Source organism: Gastrolobium bilobum, unplaced genomic scaffold, assembly GCF_033153095.1.
Source record: "Gastrolobium bilobum isolate Gb01-03AN ecotype WA unplaced genomic scaffold, APGP_CSIRO_Gbil_v1 utg15846, whole genome shotgun sequence".
In the NCBI taxonomy this organism is placed as follows: Eukaryota; Viridiplantae; Streptophyta; class Magnoliopsida; order Fabales; family Fabaceae; genus Gastrolobium; species Gastrolobium bilobum.
In genome coordinates this window covers 275,579-297,412 of record NW_026897934.1, presented here as the reverse complement: position 1 = coordinate 297,412, position 21,834 = coordinate 275,579, and the positions used below count along the sequence as shown (strand labels likewise).

Here is a 21,834-nt window from a genome sequence, read left to right as displayed (position 1 = left end):
CTTTTTGTATAGTTTTTGGGTCAATATTCCAATTAAATACAAATTTGTCATAAAACATCTTGCTATGGTCTTGTGGTTTTTGTTTTAATGGAGTGTGGGTTCAAGATCTTTTGTTTTTGTAATTTTTAGGAAGTCTTGTTGCACATGTAAGATTTAACGTTTGCATGTGCTTTCTAAAGTTTTTTTTTATGCTAATACCTGTCAGAATCAGTTGTAAAGTAGAACATAAGATAGTATTAGCTACAATTTTTGAAGCAGCTTAACACATTGTAAATTTTGGTCATTTCTCTTTGTCTATGTACTTGTCTCCTTCTCCAATGCTACGCCTACACCGACCTTTGTCTGTAAGAGAAATGTTACTTGAACATTGTATGATGATAGAATTCACAATGTATTCTGGATTATCTGTCCTGTAAGGTTATATGCAAAACTAATGACTCAGTATTGTAATTATTGAAAATCTGAATGGGAAACTAATGTGGGAAATTTATTATTTTTGATCTCTTAGTATTGAATAACCTATTCCTTGCAAATGTAGAGTCCTGTTAGAATGTATATACATAGGTTTTATTTTACGAGTCCGACATCATGTAAATAGGTCTCAAGCCCATGTAATTATTAATATAAATATGTGGTCACATAATACACGCATTTCAAAATTTCAAGTAGTTCATTATCAGTTAATCTTTTGTCCATAGTTTCAGCTAAAAATGCTTCATTTTTCATTGAGTGGGAAGGGGGAGGGGGTGTATTTAATGATTGAAGACCTCACTTACACATGTTTTCCTCAGTGCCATAAGCAGGAGATGTTAAATTCACAGCATTTGCCTATGAACAAACTTTCTCTTTGCATTGGTCTAGTCTTATTCTTGCCCAAATTTCTTAAAAGTGGTTGGCAATTAAGTCTCACATTCTCTCCATTAGCTTTCTTCCAGAATGCAAGCTCGACCTTCCAGTTATTTATCCAATTTCTTTGCATAGGTGCATTTTTTTATCATTCACCATCTTACAAGGCTCATGTATCATATAATCAGAGATTTTGTACTTGTTTATATTTCCATTTGAATATTAGAAAGGATAATCTATTAGAGGATGTGCTATGATGGAAAAGGTTCTTGAATGGATTTAATGTAACTATAAAAAAAATATTGGAGGGAAGAGTAAATTGCATAACATGGTAGTGGAAAACCCGTCCACAATTTCATAAGTTTTTCCGAATGAATCCAATGCTATATTTTTATGTGGTTGTGCTCCATTCCATTTTGGATCACATACATTGCAATCAATGAAAAGGATTATACAACAAAAAAACAGAAGCCTTTCCCCACTGAGTGTAGTCAGCTACATAAAAAGGATTATGATTTTTTTTCTGTAATTTTTTTTCAGGAGATTCGTTTTGAGGTCTTCATCTGAATGAGCTAAAACATGATTAGTTAAACCTTCTTCTGGGCTATTAGAGTAACTAAGCATGTCAGTTACTGCTCTTTTAAGCTGTTACTACTGCTGTGCGCTGTCAGTTAGTCAGTCAGTTGGTTATATAGTTAAATCTCTAACTATAAATATTTCAGAAAACACTGTAGTTCAATCAGTTTTCATTCAGTTACATTTACAGAAAATAGTTTACTCAGAACTCTGTCTGAAGTCTGAACATTTTTCTCTCATTTTCTTTTTATTTCACTTTCTCTCTCACTCTATGTTTGTAATATGGGCCATCTTCTGCTCTTGTGCCATCTCCATCTTATCAAGGTATATTATATTTTCCAATAAATGTTTTCTATGACACTAAAAATTTATGTTCTCCCATATTAGTTCCTAGTGTGACTCCAAGACCAAAAAATCATGATCATCACCATCGTCATCAAACTGTAAAACCTTATGCTGTGGCTCCATCCCCTTTTGAAGATCAAGGTAATTTCTAGAAGTTAGACACCTTTCTTCTTCTCCTATTTTTATCAGGGCAGGAGCAGGACTATTTTTCTTATCTTGATGGGTTTTTTGGTCTTATAGTTACAATTCTTTTTCATTATTTTGACATGTTTCTCTGCATTTTGGTGATTTAAGTTAATATAAGGGAATCATGAGTTGATTCTTTGTAACCTAATACTCTGAATTTTATGATTCTACCTTCTTTATTAGTTCTTTTAATGTATGCGCATGGTAGGATGCTATAAATAGGCTTAATGTCAAAAATTGAATTATTTGGAAGAATATTTTGATTAACTAATTTTGATGCTTTAGATTAAAAATATTTTGTGTGAAAAATCAATATATTTACTATATTTGCTGCCTGCTTTATTAAGGTAAAAGTGTTTTTCTGTAGGAAAAAAATTATTTTAAACTATGCCTCGGGATGTTCTTTCAAGTTTGCTTTGGTTTCTTAAAATTATTGTTCGGTTCCCTAAGTTATGATAGGGTCTAATGGGTTTAATTAATGCAGTGGAGTGGACCTAAATATTCAATTTAATGGAAAATTCAATGTTTTAATTGCTGTGGGATAAATCCCTTTTCTGATTGAATTACATGAAATTTTGTGACGTAGCATTATCTTATACCATAGTACCATAACTCATTGTATAAATAAATTTCTGGCAGCTTGTGGCCAAATCTGTACGGATCCTCTCACAGCAACTCCCTTTTATTCACCTTGTGGTTGTGTATTTCCCATGAAAATCAGACTTGTACTGGATACAGCTCCTTTGGTTGTTTTTCCATTAATTAATGAGTTAGAGATTGAAGTTGCATCTGGAACATATTTGAAGCAGAGCCAGGTGAGGATAATGGGAGTAAGTGCTGATAGTCAAAATCAGGGAAGAACTGTGGTTGATATTAACTTGGTTCCACTTGGAGAGAAATTTGAGAATACCACTGCAGTTCTGACATACAAGAGGTTTTGGCACAAGAAAGTTCCTCTAAATAGGAGCCTTTTTGGTGATTATGCGGTCTTGTACATTACTTATCCAGGTAGTTGTTTTGTTTCTCCTAATATCATTTTACTTTATTGTTGTCATATTTTTCTGGTTGTGACTGAAGCAGTTGGTATCAGGGATGCCATCATTGTTGCCACATGGAACCTTAGTTGGGAGTGGTCCCTTTGGCGGTGAAAGTGTTGATGGGATTATCCCAATCACTCCTAGTGAAAGTTCTGAAGGGATTCTCCCAATCACTGCCAACATCAGCAAGAATGAGAAAATGAATCTTAGAACTATAATCATCATTGCTTTATCTTTCTTTGTACTCTTACTGGTTTTGGTTGGAGCGTTTTCCCTTGTTTTGAAATGGAGGAGAATTAGGAGACCGTCAAGTTCTGCATTCACATTGTCTCGAAACAAGAAATCTGGTATAGTTTTGAACTTTTTTCTATGTAAAATAATTTTAAGATGCTTATCTAGAATTGTAAGAATTTATTGTTTTAATGCCAAGCATTTTATTGTAAATTATACTCAAACTGGATTGTTGAGTATAATTTACAATGGCTCCTTTTGCAGTTTCTTTCTATTAGTTCACTATGTTTTTTTTGCAGACTCGCAACAAGAAAGAAATTGTGATCCCAGCATCTTTATTAGGTGGTTGATCCCCCCTAGCATGTGTAATTAATCAAAAGGTGGTTAAGCCACCATACTATGTGTAATTAGTCAAAAGTGCCAATAACTTCGAACTTTTGTACCAACATTAGTTTTGTACCAACATTAGTCTATATATTGTAAACATTTATACTCAAATATACAAATTCATAATTCAGAATCTCCTGACATTCAGACATAGCAATTTTTGACATGGTATCAGAGTAGTTCCAATTTGGGACTGTCTTTTAGCTGCCGCTGTTTTTAAATGAGTCGTTTTCTTCTTATATCCAGTAGGCCTTCATTGCACTAATGTTTGCTGTTGAATCTTGTCTTCTTCCCTATGCAATTCTTGTCTTTCCCTCCTACACCAGTCGGCCATCATTGTCAACCTTCTACATCTGCCAGCCTTTCTCTAGGTAATACTTATCTCGGATAGCGGCACGTAATGGCTGATCCTCCAAAATTGCTATAGCGCTATAGCGGGTAGCGCTACAATGCTATTGTGCAAAGTGTACCTAAGTGATACTCTAAATTGTACTCCACAAATATAAAACTTAAAATATAAAAATGTGACATAAAAAACAAATTTGAAGGATCTCAAACTCAAACATAAATGATTTCAAACATTAAAATTCAAATCATAAGCAAATTGAAGGAATTAAAGTCTCAAATAATGTAACACAACAAAATAAAGTGACAAATTTAGTCAAAATTCAAATTGCCACTTAAGTGAAATGTCAAAATCAAAGAACTTAAGGAACTAATCATAATTGAAATCACGAACATCCAAATCTTTATCTTCACTTTCACTTGTATCTAAGTTGTAAATCTCTTCCTTCTACGACGAGAACACTTTTGCAAAAACTATTGTAATAGCGCCGTGATTCAGCCGCAATAGCGGGCGCTATATCTGCTACACTTCTCTTGACCGTCGTGGCACTGTTTGTGGTGGCCGGCCGTTGTACCGCAACGCAACTCCGCTATAGCGCGTTAAAGCGGGGCTATTCACAAGTATGCTCTAGGTACTCTCTTTTTCAAAGCTTAGGCCATGATGGGCATACAATAAGATATCCAAGCCCATTAGTTATCTTTAGTTAAGATTAGTATATATAGATGATTAGCTATGATTTTTGGGATGAGAATTGAGTTAACATCAACATCAACAACACCTTTATCCCACATTGATTGGGGTCGGTGATAGATGAATCCAAAAAAAAGATTCGAAAGGGTTGAAAAAAGATAAAAAAATAAAATAAAAAAATAGAAATAATATATATATATATATATATATATATAAATATAAATATAAAAGTGATAAAAGAAGGGGAAAAAAGGGGGGGGGGAGATGAAGAGGAAAAAGGACTAAAAAAGAACTATCTGGAACATAGGAATAACAACGGGTCTAACCCTCCACCATGCATATAGATTTTCTCCATTTCGTTTTAAGGCACACCGTCCGCCAATCTATATCCCAATCCATTAAGTCTTGCTTTACTACCTTCCCCAAGTAAGTTTTGGTCTACCTCTACCTTTCTTTGTGTTGAGTTCTTTGTGTTGAGTATTTGGTAAAAGGGGATTTGGTGAAGGATCTCTTGGAGCCTAGGGTTTTGGCTTTGAGGGTGAGTTGAGATCTTTTTGTTGTATCTTTTATATTTCGTTGTTATTCCTTTTGTATTTCTTTGTTATTTCCTTGTTATGTTGGATGAATATTCTTCTTGTTATTCTGGGTTCCATCAAATGGTATCAGAGCATTCATCACGTAGAGTGTGCGTGGGGGAACACACTAGGGAAGCGTGGTGGAATGTTGGGTTACATTTGCAAGGCATGGGACTTGGAGTCCCACATTAGTTGTATGGGCAACTAATGTGAGGTTTATAAGACCTTTGACACTCCCATCCTTTGAGTTAGCTTTTAGGGTGGTGCATCCCAAGGTCTCATCAAATGGTATGATGGAACCCATAATAACAAGAAGAATATCCATTAAACATAACAAGGAAATAACAAAGAAATACAAAAGGAATAACAAGGAAATATAAAAGATACATCAAAAGATCTCAACTCACCCTCAAAGCCTAAACCCTAGGCTCCAAGAGATCCCTAGAGATCCTTCACCAAATCTCCTTTTTACCAAATACTCAATTCCTATCCCAGAAATCACAACTAAGCATCTATATATACTAATCTTAACTAAAGAAACTAATGGGCTTGGATATCTTATTATGGGCCTATCAGTATTCCCCTTTCAAAATTCACCTTGTCTTTAAGGTGGAGGAAGAGTACAGTTAAAGTGAGAAAGCTTCCACCTGGGTCCCATTTTTGATGCCTGTTTGTATACTAACAGATATGGCCACATAAGACAACCCTCCTCTATTGGGCCATTAGTTCCAGTCAGCTTAATTGAAACCCTATTATTTCCATTTCCTTCTGACCACATCTTCCTTTAGGCCTGGCCCATTCGGTTAAACTTGGAAGCCATTTGACAACATTCCCATTCTGTCCCAATGCTGCTCACGATGATCGTCCGTTGTGTGTGCTCCAAAATAGCCATGAACACTACTGGTTTTTACTGACGCTAATTTGGTACTCTGTCTTCTTCTTCTTTCGGTTTTTCCTCTGCTTCTTCTTCGTTTCCTCCTCCTTCTCTTTCGTCTTCTCCTTCAACCTCTTGTGCCATAAAACCTAGACTAGTAGCCCATTCTCGATCTTCCTTCTCCTCTACGTGCTTTCCTTGTGGCTGGTTCTTCCTATGGCTGATCTGCGAAGACGATGCTCTTTTGTAAGGAAGTCCGAGTTCGTTAACACATGATTTTCATGGCCACCATCTTCTTCCTTATTTTCTTCCACACCTTGGTTGGTCATTTTTTTGTTTGGAGTTGAGTCGTAATCCTCCTCTGTTTGTTGCTCTTCTATGTGCACTTTTTTTTTTCTTTTTCAATTTCTTCTATGCTTCTTTCTTTTCCTTCTCTGTTTTCTTTTTTTCCATTTTCGATTATTGCCTCTTCTGGTTCTGGATGCTCTAATTCTTCCTTTTCGTCTACCACACATATCTCAGGTAGATATTTATTTATAAAGGCTTTGGTAAAATCGCACAAATTTGCATTAGGATTGTGAAGATTCCAAAGACTATACCAGTAGAGCGCACATCCTCTAAGCCCACTCAGAGTTTCTACCAATTGTTCATCTTCTTCAATTATTCTCTTTTGTTGAAAATATTATTCCACAACATTAACCATTCCAAGTGTTGTCTACTTCTCCATAAAATGTTGGAACCATTGTATTAGTTGAGGTGTTTTTTTTCTTATAGATCTATTCTTTGATTTTTATTTTTATTTTATCAGATCTGGATCAGAAACATCCCCTAGATCGGAGATGCTCTGATACCAAATTGATGGAACCCAGAATAATAAGAAGAATATCCATTAAACATAACAAGGAAATAACAAAGAAATACAAAAGGAATAAGAAGGAAATATAAAAGATACACCAAAAAGATCTCAACTCACCCTCAAAGCCAAAACCCTAGGCTCCAAGAAATCCCTAGAGATCTTTCACCAAATCCCTTTTTTTACCAAATACTCAATTCTCATCCCCAAAATCACAACTAAGCATCTATCTATACTAATCTTAACAAAAGATAACTAATGGGCTTAGATATCTTATTGTAGGCCATCATTGCCATAGGGAGTGTTTGATCTACCAACCAATATGTCATTTAAGAGGTTCCAACATAATTCGGTCAATAGAGGACACCTGAACCCCAACCTCTAGTAAATTGCAAAATATTTTTTTGCATACATGCTAATCAACAAAAATCATATGAAATGATCCTAGCTTGTTTGTATAGTGTTGAATGGAAAAAGGAAGCTCAATCACCTATCGAGTATTGGCCCTAAACCTAAAGATCCCAAATTTGCGGAATGGGATTAAGAGGACCTAACGAGTGTTGATTATGGCATGGCTGTGGAACTCCATGGTCCCCTGAATCAATGACACTTGCATGTTCCTAATCACGAAAAGGAATATTTGGGATGCATTAGAGCAGACCTACTCCAAAGCATAAGATGTTGCCCAGGTGTATGAAGTAAAGACGATAACTACAAAGTAGGCACAATACTGTTACTAAATATGCCAATCACCTAAAATCTCTTGAGTTAGATAATGATCGGATAAATAAAACTAAGTGTCTTAATAATGCCAAAATATTCAAGGACTTAATTGAACAAGATATAGTTTATGATTTTCTTATTGGACTCAATCCTAACTTTGATCAAGTGAGGATACAGAGTCGGGAAAACAGGAAAAAACCACAATGTGGAGAATGGGGAAAAAAGGAATACAATCTCGCATCAATGGAAGAGCAAAAGTTGTAGTACCAACACGCCAACCTCACCACGACCAGAGTTGAGCAATCTCAATCAATAGGAGATAGAGAGGTTGACATCTCTTATAAACAACCTTGAGAAGCCCTTAAGCATAATCAGCATCTGTATAAACCTCTAAGGATATATTTCCTCCTCTTTGGAACAATAGTCCTCTGCCTAGTGTTCCTTTCAGGTATTGGAGAATCCTGTCCACAGCTCGCAAGTGTTTCTCCCTTGGATCATCAATGAATTGACTAACAATACTAACTGCATAAGCTAGATCAGGTCTAGTATGAGCTAAATATATCAATCTTCCCACTATTCGTTGATATTGTTCTTTGTCAACTGGTGGGCTTTCATTTTCACTTCCTAGTCTGTGGTTCTGCTCAATCGGAGTACTGGAAGTTTTGCATCCGAGTTTTCCTCCTTTTTTAAGGAGTTCAAGAACATACTTCCATTGACAAATAAAAATGCCTTGTTTTGAATGAGCAACTTCTATCCCAAGAAAATATCTCAGATCTCCAAGATCTTTAACTTCAAATTCAGCCGTAAGTCTTTTTCTCAAAGCAAATTTCTCATCTATATCATCTCCTGTTGTAATCATATCGTCAACATAAACTAGAAGGATAGTAGTCTTACCTTCTTGAGAATGTTTAAAGAAAAGGGTATGATCTCCTTGACTTTGCTTGTATCCCATTGAAAGCATAACTTTGGTAAATCTTCCAAACCAAGCACGTGGGGATTGTTTCAAGCCATACAACGCCTTCTTCAATCTTCAAACTTTATTATCTCCATTTGTAGAGTTAAATCCTGTTGGGATCTCTATGTAAACTTCTTCTAATTCGCCGTTGAGGAAGACATTTTTCACATCAAATTGTTTCAAATCCCAATTAAATTGAGAATCAAGAGATAATAAAATTCTTACAGTATTCATTTTGGCCACTGGAGCGAATGTTTCTTCGTAGTCAATACCATAGGTCTGTGTGAACCCCTTGGCTACCAGTCGAGCTTTATATCTCTCAAGAGTCCCATCAGAATTATACTTTGGAGTATACACCCATCTGCACCCTACTGCCCTTTTTCCATTTGTCCTGTCAACAACTTCCCATGTATTATTCTTCTCCAACACATTCATCTCATCATGCATGGCTTGAACCCAATTATCATCTTTTAATGCTTCATGTACTGATTTCGGGATTGAAATGGAGTCAAGTGCTGTAATAAAACTTCTATGCTGCATAGAGAGATTCTTAGAGGAAACAAAATGAGAAATAGGGTGTTGGGTACATGATCTTTTCCCTTTCCTTACAGCAATGTGTAAGTCATCAGAATTAATATCAGGCTCAGGAATAAAAGAAGTAGTGTATTCAGTACTTACCAGTATTCAGTACTTACCAGCGGTTCAGGCGATTGCAGTTGTTGATGGAGTAGTGTGGGTTGTTTCTTCCTTTGATACACTAGTTCAAGTGTCCCAGCTTTGCGTACTCTTTGTCAATCAATAGGAGGCATGTCACATGGGGATTCAGATCCATTTTCAGTCTCAACAACTAAGTCTTCCTTCTCAACTTGGGTAATAGGTGTAGGCAACAGAAAGGGAGACTCAGACTCAGAGAAAATGGATGATGCTTCTATACTGTTCTCCCCCTGAAGCTGAGGGTGTTGAAAGTAGGACTCAGATTCACGAAAGCTAACATCCATAGAGACAAAGAATTTACGACTTGGAGGGTGATAATATTTGTATCCTTTCTTGTTGGAAGTATAGCCAAGGAAGACACATTTAAGGGCTCTAGGTTCTAATTTACTCCGATGCTATTTATGGATATGGACAAAGGCAACACATCCAAAGACAGGAGACTAGAGACTCTTCATAATATGAACAGAAGGAAAGAAAGAAGTCATGAAATCAACAGGTCTTACATGGCCAAGGATTCGGGAGGGTAAACGGTTGATCAAATAAGCTGCAGTTAATATAGCTTTTCCCCATTAAGAGTTGGGTATAGATGTTTGAAAAACAGTGCTCTGATGACTTCAAGCAAATGTCGATTTTTCCTTTCAGCAACCCCATTTTGTTGAGGGGTATCCACACATATGAGCTCATGAGTCATTCCTTTGTCTTTAATAAACTGGGAAAGACGCTGATTAACATATTCTGTATCATTATCTGATCTCAAGCGTTTGATACTTTTACCAAATTGGGTTTCAATCATATAATAAAACTGAATAAACAACCGTGTCTCTTCTACCTTGTCTTTCATAAAAAATATCAATGTTATCCGAGTATAATCATCAATAAAAGAGACAAACCATTTAGCACTAGAAACATTATAGGGATTTTGGAAGGTCCCCGAACATCAGAATGAATAATAGTAGAAGGTTCAATACTTTTTATTTCACTAGAAGGAAAGGATACACGATGATGTTTTGCAAACTGATGACCCCAGTGCTTGTGATGAAGCCAAATAAGAGAATCTGAAGTAGACTGGCGAGAGGATGACCCTAGTGCTTGTGATGAAGCCAAATAAGAGAATCTGAAGTAGACTGACGAGTCATCAAAGTCTGATCCCTGGTATCTTCTGCAGCAAAGTCTGGAACTAGATAATACAACCCACCCTGCTCCTTAGCAACTCCAATCGTCTTCCTCGTGGTGAGATCCTGAAAAACAAATTGAGTAGGGAAAAATGTTACAGTGCAATTCAAATATGTAGTAAGCTTATGAGCAATGTTGTTAAAACGTAGAGTCTACGCTGAAACGGTAGGGGAAAGCAAAAACGTAAAATCGAGAAACGTAAACGAAACGTAAGAGTTTACTCCATACCAAAAAAATAAAATATATCCAACATATATATAACCAAAACACACCAATACATAAGTCATTACAAATTTAAGTGCAAACACTAAAGAAATAAAAATTAAGTTCAAACTCAGTCATGATAATACATATTAAAATCAAAACACCTTGGCAATAAAATCATAAAAGATATCAACATCTCTAATTTAAGTCATTGGATTCCAAGTCAATATCATCTTCTTCTTCATCCCCTTCTCCACTAATAAATTCACCAATAAATTCAGGAATTTCCAAATTATCCAAGTTCGCTTCTTCTTCAATTGGATCATCCAAGCCAAGGGGATCTTGATCTTCTTCAACATCTTCCAAATGATCTTCATATGTTGGTTCCACAATCCAATCATCATCCGACTCAATGTCATCAAAGTTATAATCAATTTGAGGAGACACTCTATGTTTTGTCTTGCCTAATCTTGAGTTAGCCATGACAAAAACAACACTATTCATTGTCTCCTGCTTCAAACGATTTCTTTTTTTTGTGTGGACCTAAGCAAATACAAGAAAATAATTTAGCAGCTAGACTCATATCATATTTTTCAAATCAAATGCATTTCATATTAAAATTATACCATCTCAAAAGCACTCCAATTTCGCTCACACCCAGAGGAACTACATGTCAAGCTAAGCACACAGATAGCCAATTTTTGGAGCTCTGGAACACCATCACCATAAGATTCCCACCATGCTGCTGGACTCTTGGTTTCAACTCCATCCTTAGCAAAGGTAGTCCCAAAAAGACCTCTACGATACTTGAATTCCTCAAGTTGCTCATCAATCTTTCTTTCTACAGCTGTATCTGCAACCATCCTTTTTATACAATCGTATAATCCAACCTTTACTTCATAATCAACTTTAAATGTAGGAGAATAATGTTGTTTTGGGTTAAGGTAATAGCCTGCAGCATGCAAAGGCCTATGGAGTTGCCTCTCCCAGCTTGCATCAATGACATCCCAAATAGGTTGATAACTAAAAAAATAAAAAGATAAGAATTAAATTAATTTTGAGTTAAACATGTCTATAACTTTGAATTAAACAAATTAATTGATAACTTACAATGAAGGTTTTTTTTTGAAATCATCTTCAATTTTCTCCTTGGCATGATCCATTGCCTCATAAATGGAGCCCATGGCTGCATCATCTGAATCAACCAATCGAAGCACTTCAATCAAAGGAAGTGCCCCTATCAAACAAATCTCAACCCTTTTCCAAAAGTGTTTGTCCATCACTACATTTTCAATAAGTTTTCCATCTGCTGACTTTGCATATTTGCTATTCTTCCATTCATCTGACATGAACATTCTTTTTATAGGAAGCTTGTGGTCATGGAGACATTTCAAAGTGAAATAGGATGTGGCAAAACGAGTCATGGCCGGTCTAATTAAATCTTTCCCACTGGTGCAGCTGTGCAATATTGGAATAAGAAATGTTCTTGAATAAATATAAGTTGTAATTTTCTTCCCCTTAAAAATTGTGTCTTTATGAAGGGGTATTTTCTTCTCTAAATCTTCCAGCATCAAATCAATACAATGAGCAGCACAAGGTGTCCAATAAATTTTCTTTCTTTTCTCCATCAACAAAGCCCCAGCAGCTTTATAATTTGTAGCGTTGTCCGTCACAACTTGGACAATGTTTTCTTCACCAATGTCCTGTACCACTTCATCAATCATCTTAAAAATCTTGTCAGCTGTTTTGGTAATGTGAGATGCATCAATGGACTTAAGGAACACAATTCCCATAGTGCTATGCACACAAAAATTGATTATTGTTCTTCTTCTTTTATCAGTCCACCCATCAGTCATTATTGTGCATCCAGTTTTCTTCCATAAAGCCTTATGTGTTTCAACAACAGCTGTTGTCATATCATATTTTTGCTTCAAGTATTTCACTCTACACTCGTGATAAGATGGTGGCTTGAAACCCGGTCCATGCTTTGCAATTGATTCACACATCTTTTTGAAATCATCGCTATTCACAAAATTGAAAGGAATTCCATTGTTATATATAGCAGTACAAATGTCAAGACATGCCTCCTCCCTCAAGCTCTTCTTGAATATGGTGTTTAAGGTTAGAGGAACAGATGTTCTACTTTTCTTGAAAATATCGGAGCCACCACTAACAGCTTCCTTTTCTACTTCTTGCATATCGCCCTCCAAATTTTTATTCAATGGTTTTCCTTGTTGTGTTGCTCCAATAAGAAGATTCAACATCTCTGTTTTTACTTCATCTGGCACAACTATACATGGTTCAACATCTATAGATGTTCCTGCCAAATGGTGCTTGACACGAAAAACTCCAGTAGACATTACTTTAGGACAATACTTGCATTTAAGCTTTTTTGTTCCCGGAACTTCAATTATATGCTTCCATGCAGGATCTTGCCTATTTCCAGGAGCATTTCTAGGCAATTTTCTGCCCCCAAGAGTAGTGTTACTTACACTTGCAGAAGCCCCAATGCTACTACTACCAATAGCACTTGATGAAGCCATATGATTTCAAACTATATTTAATCAAAGTTCAGATAAATGCATTTAGTATAATTAAATGCATGATATAAGCAAGTGTTATATTACAGTGGCACAGAAATAGCAAAAATAAATGCGTAGACTCTTGGCATGTTTTCGAAGCCATGACAAAACTGTGATTCAACTCAAATCAACCAATTTATATAATTAGGTCCAAGCCACTAATTTCACACGTCCAGAAGCAATAAAATTTGGATCATTTTTAATAATAAAACAATCATTTCACACGTCCACATTCAACTCAAACAATTTATACAATTTATATAATTTGGATCATTTTTAATAATAAAACAATAAAACATTGTTTAGATTTGAATTAAAATTAAATACGGTCAAATATTTCTACTTTCAACAATATATCAAATACTTTAGGAAAATTCAATATTTCTTTTATTATAAATAAAAAACTAGATCTGTATTAAAATTAAAAAATAAAAATTAAAAAATTATAAAAATTCAATATTCAACTATATCACATATCAGTATGAAAAGATGGTGCATGTTAGATTTGAAGAGCATATATCACCAATCTATTTAAAAAAACTTGGTACTGTACGAAAGCCAAAAAGGAGCAAAGAAAAATGAGCAGCGATCTGAAGAAGAAACAAGGATGAAGAATGATATATTTCACTTAGTCACTAACAAAATACGAGAACTGAAGAATGATATAGCAGCGAAAGCAAAATAGGAGAAGTAAAGAAGCAAGAAGCAAGGATGAAGAAGCAAGCAAGCAGTAACTGAAGAAGCACCGATTTGAAAATACCTCGCTTAGTCACTTTTATACGAGAACTGAAGAAGCACCAATTTTTTTTATTTTGGGGGAAGAAGCAAGCAAGCAGAAACTCAGCAACAGCAACGCGTACGCGGCGACTTTGAATGCGATAGGGTTTTTTTTTGTTTTAAGTTGGTGATGACTTGATTTGACAAAAATACCCCTGTTTTTTTTTTTTTAAAAAAAACTGAGTCAACTCGGTCAACTCGCCGAGTCAACTGAGTTTACCGAGTTGACTCGCCGTTTCAACCGTTTCGACCCAAATTCCGTTTCAACCACCGTTTCGACACGTTTTTGGTCATAAAAAGTAGAAACGGTACGTTTCTACGTTTCGACACTACGTTTTAACAACAATGCTTATGAGTAGAAAGGAGATTGGTAGAAAGTTGGGGAACATGAAGAGCATTCTTGAGACACAAGGAGGGTTGGATTTTAATGTTACCAGAAACTGCAACTGATGTGTGTGAACCATCAGCTACGGCTATAGTACGGATACCAACAGTAGGATTATAAGAAAGAAAAAGGTCAGTGTAGCAAGTCATATGATCAGTAACACCAGAATCCACAATCCATGAAGTTTTGAAATCAGTACAAGAAGCATCAAAAGAATTAGTGCATGAGTTCTTACCAATCATAGCCAAAGTACCAGTATCAGAAGGCTTATTAAGAGATTCAAATACGGACCTAAGCCGTTCCAATTTCTCACGACGAATAGTAGTAAACTCACTAGGCATCTGTGAGGTCTCATTCACAAGAGAAATGTCTGAGGGGGCAAAGAAAGACTGACCACGTGAGGTTGACTTACCGAGCTTCTCCTGAACCTGTTGCTTTCCATGAAGACGGTAACAAACATCTTTTGTGTGGCCTGGTCTTTTACAATAGTTACACTAACGCCCCTCTTTAATAGGCTTAGGAGGAAAAGACCTTGGAGGTGGCTTAGCTGAGACCATAGCTGACCCGTTAGTGGGCTTAGAATCAGAAGGAGTTGGAGTAGTAACTTTAGATGAGAGCATAATAGATCCTTCGGACACTTTGATATCTATCATGACAGCCCTGCGACTTTCTTCACCCATGACAGTGTGAAAAACTTCAGAAAGAGAAGGTAATTTTTCCTTACCAAGAATTTGAACTCGAATAGGGTCATATTCTGAGTTGAGACCACAAAGAAAATCAAAGATCCTATTGCGTTTAATGGAGGTGGTCAGAGTGGCTGCATCCTTGTTACACTCCATCTTCAAACTCTGGTACTGATCAAGATCAGTCCATAACCCATTCATAATACCATAATACTCTCTTATAGAAAGAGAGCCTTGCTTGGTAGAAAAAATCCTATTCCTCGTATCATAGCAGGTGACAGCATTTTGCTTCATTGAATAAGTTTGTCTAAGAACATCCCAAATCTCAAAAGCGGTAGGTAAGAACATGCAATGTAGACTAACCTCAGGAGTCATAGAGTTCCATAGCCACATCATAATAAGAGAGTCTTCATCATCCCAGTCGGCAAATTTTGGATCTTTTTTGGCAGGAACAGGTCCTTCAAGATGAGTAATTTTAAAATACCCTTTAAGGATGTTACGAACAAGATGGGACCATTGCAAATAATTCTTCCCATTAAGACGGTAATTCTGATGAAGAGGAGGGAGGTCATTTGGAGAAAGAATAGCCATTGAGCGTGTACCAGATGATTGACTGGTTGGAGTATCTTCAACGTCTGACATAATAAGGGCAGGAAAAATTTTCCAGTCTCTAGTGGCGATGAATAGTAAAATAAACTAATTTTTTTATGAACAGTACACGTGAACAGTGTCGAGTGAACAGTACAGATGAACAGTGAACAGGAACAACACGTGAACAGTGTCGAGTGAACAGTACAGATGAACAGTGAACAGGAACAGTGTCGAGTGAACAATATTTTTTTTTTTTTGAGCTATTCCGGTCTGATGAAAAAGAAACCTCCGTAGAATAATATATATGAGAAAACAGGGGTCCTCACGGTCCAAAAGGTCCCCGAATTTTTTTTTCCAGCGGCGGCTTCGTGGCAAATAAGGTTTGGTTTTTAAAGGCGGTGATTTGCGGAAGCGGAGTCCTTAGAATCGAGAGCTCTGATACCAACTAGAAAAGAAGATTTGTATATTATTGAATCGTATAATATCTGTACAAGAGCTCTCTGTTTAAAGAGTACTGAAAGACCTAATGTGCTAAGCCCAAAATACACTTCTAGAGTATTCTAGCTAATACAAATAAATAGATAAAATTCTACTATTTACAACAGTAACCTTGATCTTTCTACTTAAACACAAATTCAAAACTAGTCTTGTTTAGCAAAATTTCCATTTTATGGTTCAAAATTAATTATGGGGTATGCATAAAGAGGCTTAGGACAGGCAGTGCTAGGAATTACCCTATCCGAAATCATATGGCATTCTTCCAAAGAGAGGGAACCATACATGAGTCGTCTTATGTTAATACATACCCCTCATAAAAAGGGATACCTAAGAGAAAAACAATGGGCATCTTGTTAAAAAAAAAACCCCTAGCCTTGCTGTTTCATAAACATGTCCCTAATTTTTTTGGGGGGCAAGCTATTCTCATAGCAACACATCTCATCAATTGCTTGCCTACAAAAGCTTGGGGTTCGAGAGTCCAATGGACATGGTTACATCCTTTTATCATGACATAGACACAGCCAACAACCTTGTTCTTTGTATTTTTGGGTGTGTATCCTTTGTCCATGTTCACAGTCATAATAGAGGCTTGCCTGACCCGATGGTTCTTAATGTGTTTTTGTAGGCTATTCCTCCATTCTAAAAGGGTACAAGTGTTATGATCCTTCGTCTAAAAAGTTCTATGTCTCCATGGATATCCTATTTAGGTAAGACGAGCCTTATTTTGTCACTCCTCTTCAGGGGGCACATTTATTTATAGAAGATTAACAAGACTTTTTCCTTGATTTATCCTTTTTTTCCTATGTCTAATAGTTCTTTTCTCGGAAGTTCTTGCGAAACAAGCAATTATGGTCCAATCAAATGGTTCTACACTGTGAAATGTAGAGTAGATTGGTCAATTGAAAGATGTAAGACAAGATTGGTAGTCGGAGGATATATCCAAGCTTATGGGATTGACTACCAAGAGACATTTTCACCAATTGCAAAGAGGAATACAATTAGAATTTTGTTACTATCAGCAGCTAACTATGATTGAGACTTTCAACAATTTGATGTTAAGAATGCCTTCTTACATTAAGATTTTGATGAAGGAATTTATATGGAGATTCCAATTGGTTATGGAAAGGACTTGCATGCTAACATGATGTGTAAATTAAAGAAGCCTTGTATGACCTCAAATAGTCATCACACTATTTGTTAAACATTATTCTTCAAGGGGAGTTACAACACTTTTGGTGTATGATGATGACATGATTGTGACCAAAAATGATTTCAAGGAAAAACAAGTTTTGAGCTAATGTTTAGCTAAGGAATTTGAAATCAAAGCTCTAGGGAGGTCAACCCTAACTAGTTTGTGATAAAAGTGATGTTGATGTCGATGATGTTGAAGTTCGTTATTCAAGATATGGAATTTTCATCTCCTAATAGAAATATGTCACATATCTTCGTAAATAAACTTGTAAAACAGCATTAGCACCCCTATAGATCCAAATTCGAGGCTAAGATCAGCAGAAGAAGATGCTACAGTAGACAGGGATATGTATCAATGAATGGTGGGAAGACTTATTTGTCTACCCTACATAAAATGGGACATAGCTCATGCAATAAGCATGATCACTGAATTAATGCATGACCCTAAGGAAGTCCACTTGCAAGCACCCATCAGATACTACAATATCTCAAGGGGACATCGAGAAAAGGAATTTTTTTTAGAAGAAATGTAGGAGTAGTGCATGAGGCATATACTAGTGTAGGGTATGTTGGGTCACCAAGTGAGGGTAGATGAACTACCACACTTGTGAGAAATCTGGTTACTTGGAGAAGCAAAAAACAATGTGGGGACATGATCTAGTATAGAGGTAGAATTTAGAGCAATGACTCAAGATCTGTGTGAATTAATTTGGCTAAAGATTATCCTTGAAGACCTGAAGATTAACTTGAGGGACCAAGGAAACTCTACTGCAATAATAAGCCTGCAATAAGCCTAGTCCTTAATCCAGTACAACATGACTGCAATAAGCACATTGAGGCTGTTCGACATTTTATCTAGGAAAAGCTAGGGAGTGGATTAATTTGCACACCCTATGTTACTATACAAAGACAATTGGCTGATTTATTCACTAAGGGATTAAGCAATTAAGCATTTCAGAACATCATATCCAAGTTGGGAAAGTAGAATGCCCATTCACCATCTTGAGGGGGAGTGTCAGAAAGTTGTGATCCTATCATCTATATTAGGTGGTTGAGCTACCCTGCCATGTGTAATTAGTCAAAAGGTGCCAACAGCTCTTGACTTTTGTACCAACATTAGTCTACATATTGTAAACATTTGCATGAATATACAAATTCAGAGTTTAGCAATGTTCTGACAGATATAGAGAGAGGAAGAGATTAAAAGAGAATTGTTATTATTGAGACAAACAACAAGTAGAGAGATCTCCTTTCAAAGGTTTCCCCTTTTTACACTTCCTTAGCTGAATTCCCAAATCATAATCCTCGAATGACTGACTCTAACTGTAACTAACTAAGCAAACATCTAACCATCTAACTAATTCTGAGTTTGCTCTCACCTGTTTCTTTCTCCTAGTGTACTCCTTCAAGATTTTTATTTTTTATTTTTTATTTTTATTTATTTACTTATTTTTATTTTTTGCATTTTTACAAATTCGTAGTATGTTGATCTCAGGGTTTTGAAGATTTGCCTATTGTCATTGCTCATTAAATATTAGTTTTGTGCCACACTTCAATTAGGTTTCTGTGATTTAAATGTGAGTGCTTTTTGCACTTGACATTTATATGATAATTGTAAACCAGATTTTTTCCACCTATAGATACTTGTATTGCTAGGGGATATCCTCTGGTGCTCAAGGGTTGGTTAAGTAGCCTTCTTATAGGGGGAAAAATCCATGGAGGTACTCCTCTGAGTGGGCCTCTGCCTGACCCCTGGGGATCCTGCGCTTTCCATTGGTCCCTTGACTGGTAGTCTAGGATTAACATATCTTTACTATTATTTTTTCAACCAAAAAGACACTAGTATTGCTATATACAAGGTCAATAAGATTAGTGAAATTTCCTCCACTTTTGGTGTTTACTGACGTGCAATTCAGATAGAGTAGTGAAGTGAAGTAGTGAAATTTTTTCTTGTTTATGATGACAAACTTAAGCTTACAGAGGGCGAACCGGAGCAGTGGTATGATGATAAACTTCTTTGTTACTAGTTTGTGAACATTTGTTCCTTAGTCAAATGTGGTATATATCCGGGTGCATTAATTTTAAGAATTTTTGTGTTGCTTTGGAACTTGGTTATCTACTTCATTCTGTAAGTTGTCATAATTGAAGTAAAATATAAATGGATGGATGCTTGTTATGCAGCCATGGAGTCTATGTTGTCAAGCAGAATTACGAGCTCAAGATCAATGTCCCTTGTGTCCACCATGGCTACTTATATTCGCTCTGTTAAAACATTTTCCTTTTCTGAGCTTGAGAAGGCAACTGATAAGTTCAATTCAAAGAGAATATTAGGAGAAGGAGGATTTGGACGTGTTTATTGCGGGACATTGGATGATGGAACTGAAGTTGCAGTTAAGCTGCTAACAAGGGATAATCAGAATGGAGACAGTGAATTTATTGCAGAAGTTGAGATACTAAGCCGTATGCATCATCGTAATCTTGTGAAACTCGTCGGTATATGCATAGAACGTCGCAGGCGATGCTTGGTGTATGAGCTTGTTCGCAATGGCAGTGTCGAGTCCCATTTGCATGGTAATTGGTAACATAATTTCTTTTGCTCTGGGTATGGGCCCCATGTTTAATTTATATTGCATTGCCACATGTTAAATTTAATTCTTGTTAATGATCCTGCAGGAGTTGACAAGACAAGCAGCCCTCTAGATTGGGAAACACGGACAAAAATTGCCCTTGGAGCTGCGAGAGGATTGGCCTATCTTCATGAGGATTCTATTCCTCGTGTAATTCACCGAGACTTTAAAGCTAGCAACGTGTTGCTGGAAGATGACTTTACACCCAAGGTTTCTGATTTTGGATTAGCAAGAGAAGCAACTGAAGGAAGTCATCATATTTCTACAAGGGTCATGGGTACTTTTGGGTAAGTACAAGATTTTGTCCGAAGCATTTTGATCGAATATTTTTTTTCAAGTGGTCTACTAAGCCTGGGTGTGAACCAGACAAGCATAACAGATGTGGGTTGTATCTGGTAGACACATTGGCTGCATAGCTTTTCCGTTTATTAATCATTACAGTGTCATCATCATAAAGTTCTTCAGTTTCTTCTTTTGTTTTTTCTCCCTCAGATGATGTTCAGCTCTACTTTCTTGATTTAACTTAAATACTTTACATCGATTAGCTCATGCAAACACAGAGCATTTTAGCCCAGTTTTACATAGATCAGATTATCTTTTCTTATCTACTGAATGATTTACCAAAATTAAGTCCATAACTCCTATCTACCGCATTAAGTGTAACTCCAGTATCTTATAAATTGTGTATGATTGTATCAGTTTATAATACCATTGTAAATTTCTAGCCAATTTTATGCCATTTCTATCTGTTCAATTTTGCAGGTATGTTGCCCCGGAATATGCAATGACGGGTCATTTACTTGTTAAAAGTGATGTTTATAGTTATGGCGTTGTGTTGCTTGAACTTCTAACAGGCAGAAAACCAGTGGACATGTCTCGACCTCCTGGACAGGAGAATCTTGTAATATGGGCACGACCTCTGTTGACAAGTAGAGAAGGTTTGAAACAGCTGGTGGATCCATCATTGGCTGGAAGTTATGACTTTGATGACATGGCAAAGGTGGCTGGTATTGCTTCAATGTGTGTACACCCGGAGGTCACTCAGAGACCTTTCATGGGTGAAGTTGTGCAGGCTCTTAAGTTGATATACGATGACGGTGATGAGACCTTTGTGGATTGTTGTAGTCGGAAGGACTCTTCTGATTTTAGAGGTGACCTTGCCTTTTCTGATAGCAGTTGGGACAATGCTGACGGGGTAAACCCACGATTAGCTTATGGGCAAGCATCTTCCTTGGTCACGATGGAATACAGTTCTGGTCCACTTGAAATGGAAAACAGACCGTTTTCAGCTTCAAGCTTGATTGGAGATGACATATCTTTACCAATTAGGCATGGGAATAGATCAGGTCCCTTGAGAACAGCCCGAAGCAAGCTATCCTTTTATCGGCTTACTCGAAGTTGGAGTGAGCATGCAGTACTTCCATCCAAACGTGTTTGGAATGATGGTTAATAGGTTTGATGTTTCTTCTAATGTTTCTGAAATGTACAGTTTCAAAAGGGTCCGAATTGTTGATTGAGTGACTGATTTATAGTTTAGGTGTCTCAAATTCCTACAGTTTTCTAGTTAAGATTAAGACTGGAGAGAAAGGACATTGACTTTTAATTTCGCAATGTTGACTAATTATACAGGGAGGAAATCAACTTGAACAGTCCTTCGTAGTGTAAATGCCCTAAATTGTAGTTCCAGTTCCAGTTCTTCATTCTGACGTTTTATTCTTCTGTTCTTATATTTTTATCAATTTTTTATATTTTCTAATATTTTTTATTTTAAATTTCTCTATAACT

The 21,834-nt window shown here is 36.4% G+C and overlaps 1 protein-coding gene across 1 annotated transcript; it reads left to right on the top strand.

Annotated features, from left to right (window-relative positions):
* Window positions 1–1,703: 1,703 nt before the first annotated feature.
* On the top strand, window positions 1,704–21,499 carry LOC133311546 (receptor-like serine/threonine-protein kinase ALE2; the record flags this gene model as incomplete). The annotated part of the gene is made up of 7 exons (XM_061512595.1): window positions 1,704–1,746; window positions 1,810–1,908; window positions 2,593–2,961; window positions 3,044–3,337; window positions 19,604–19,993; window positions 20,096–20,336; window positions 20,812–21,499. Coding segments are annotated over 7 exons (2,124 nt in total), but the record flags the coding sequence as incomplete, so codon positions are not given.
* Between the last annotated feature and the right edge of the window lie 335 nt (window positions 21,500–21,834).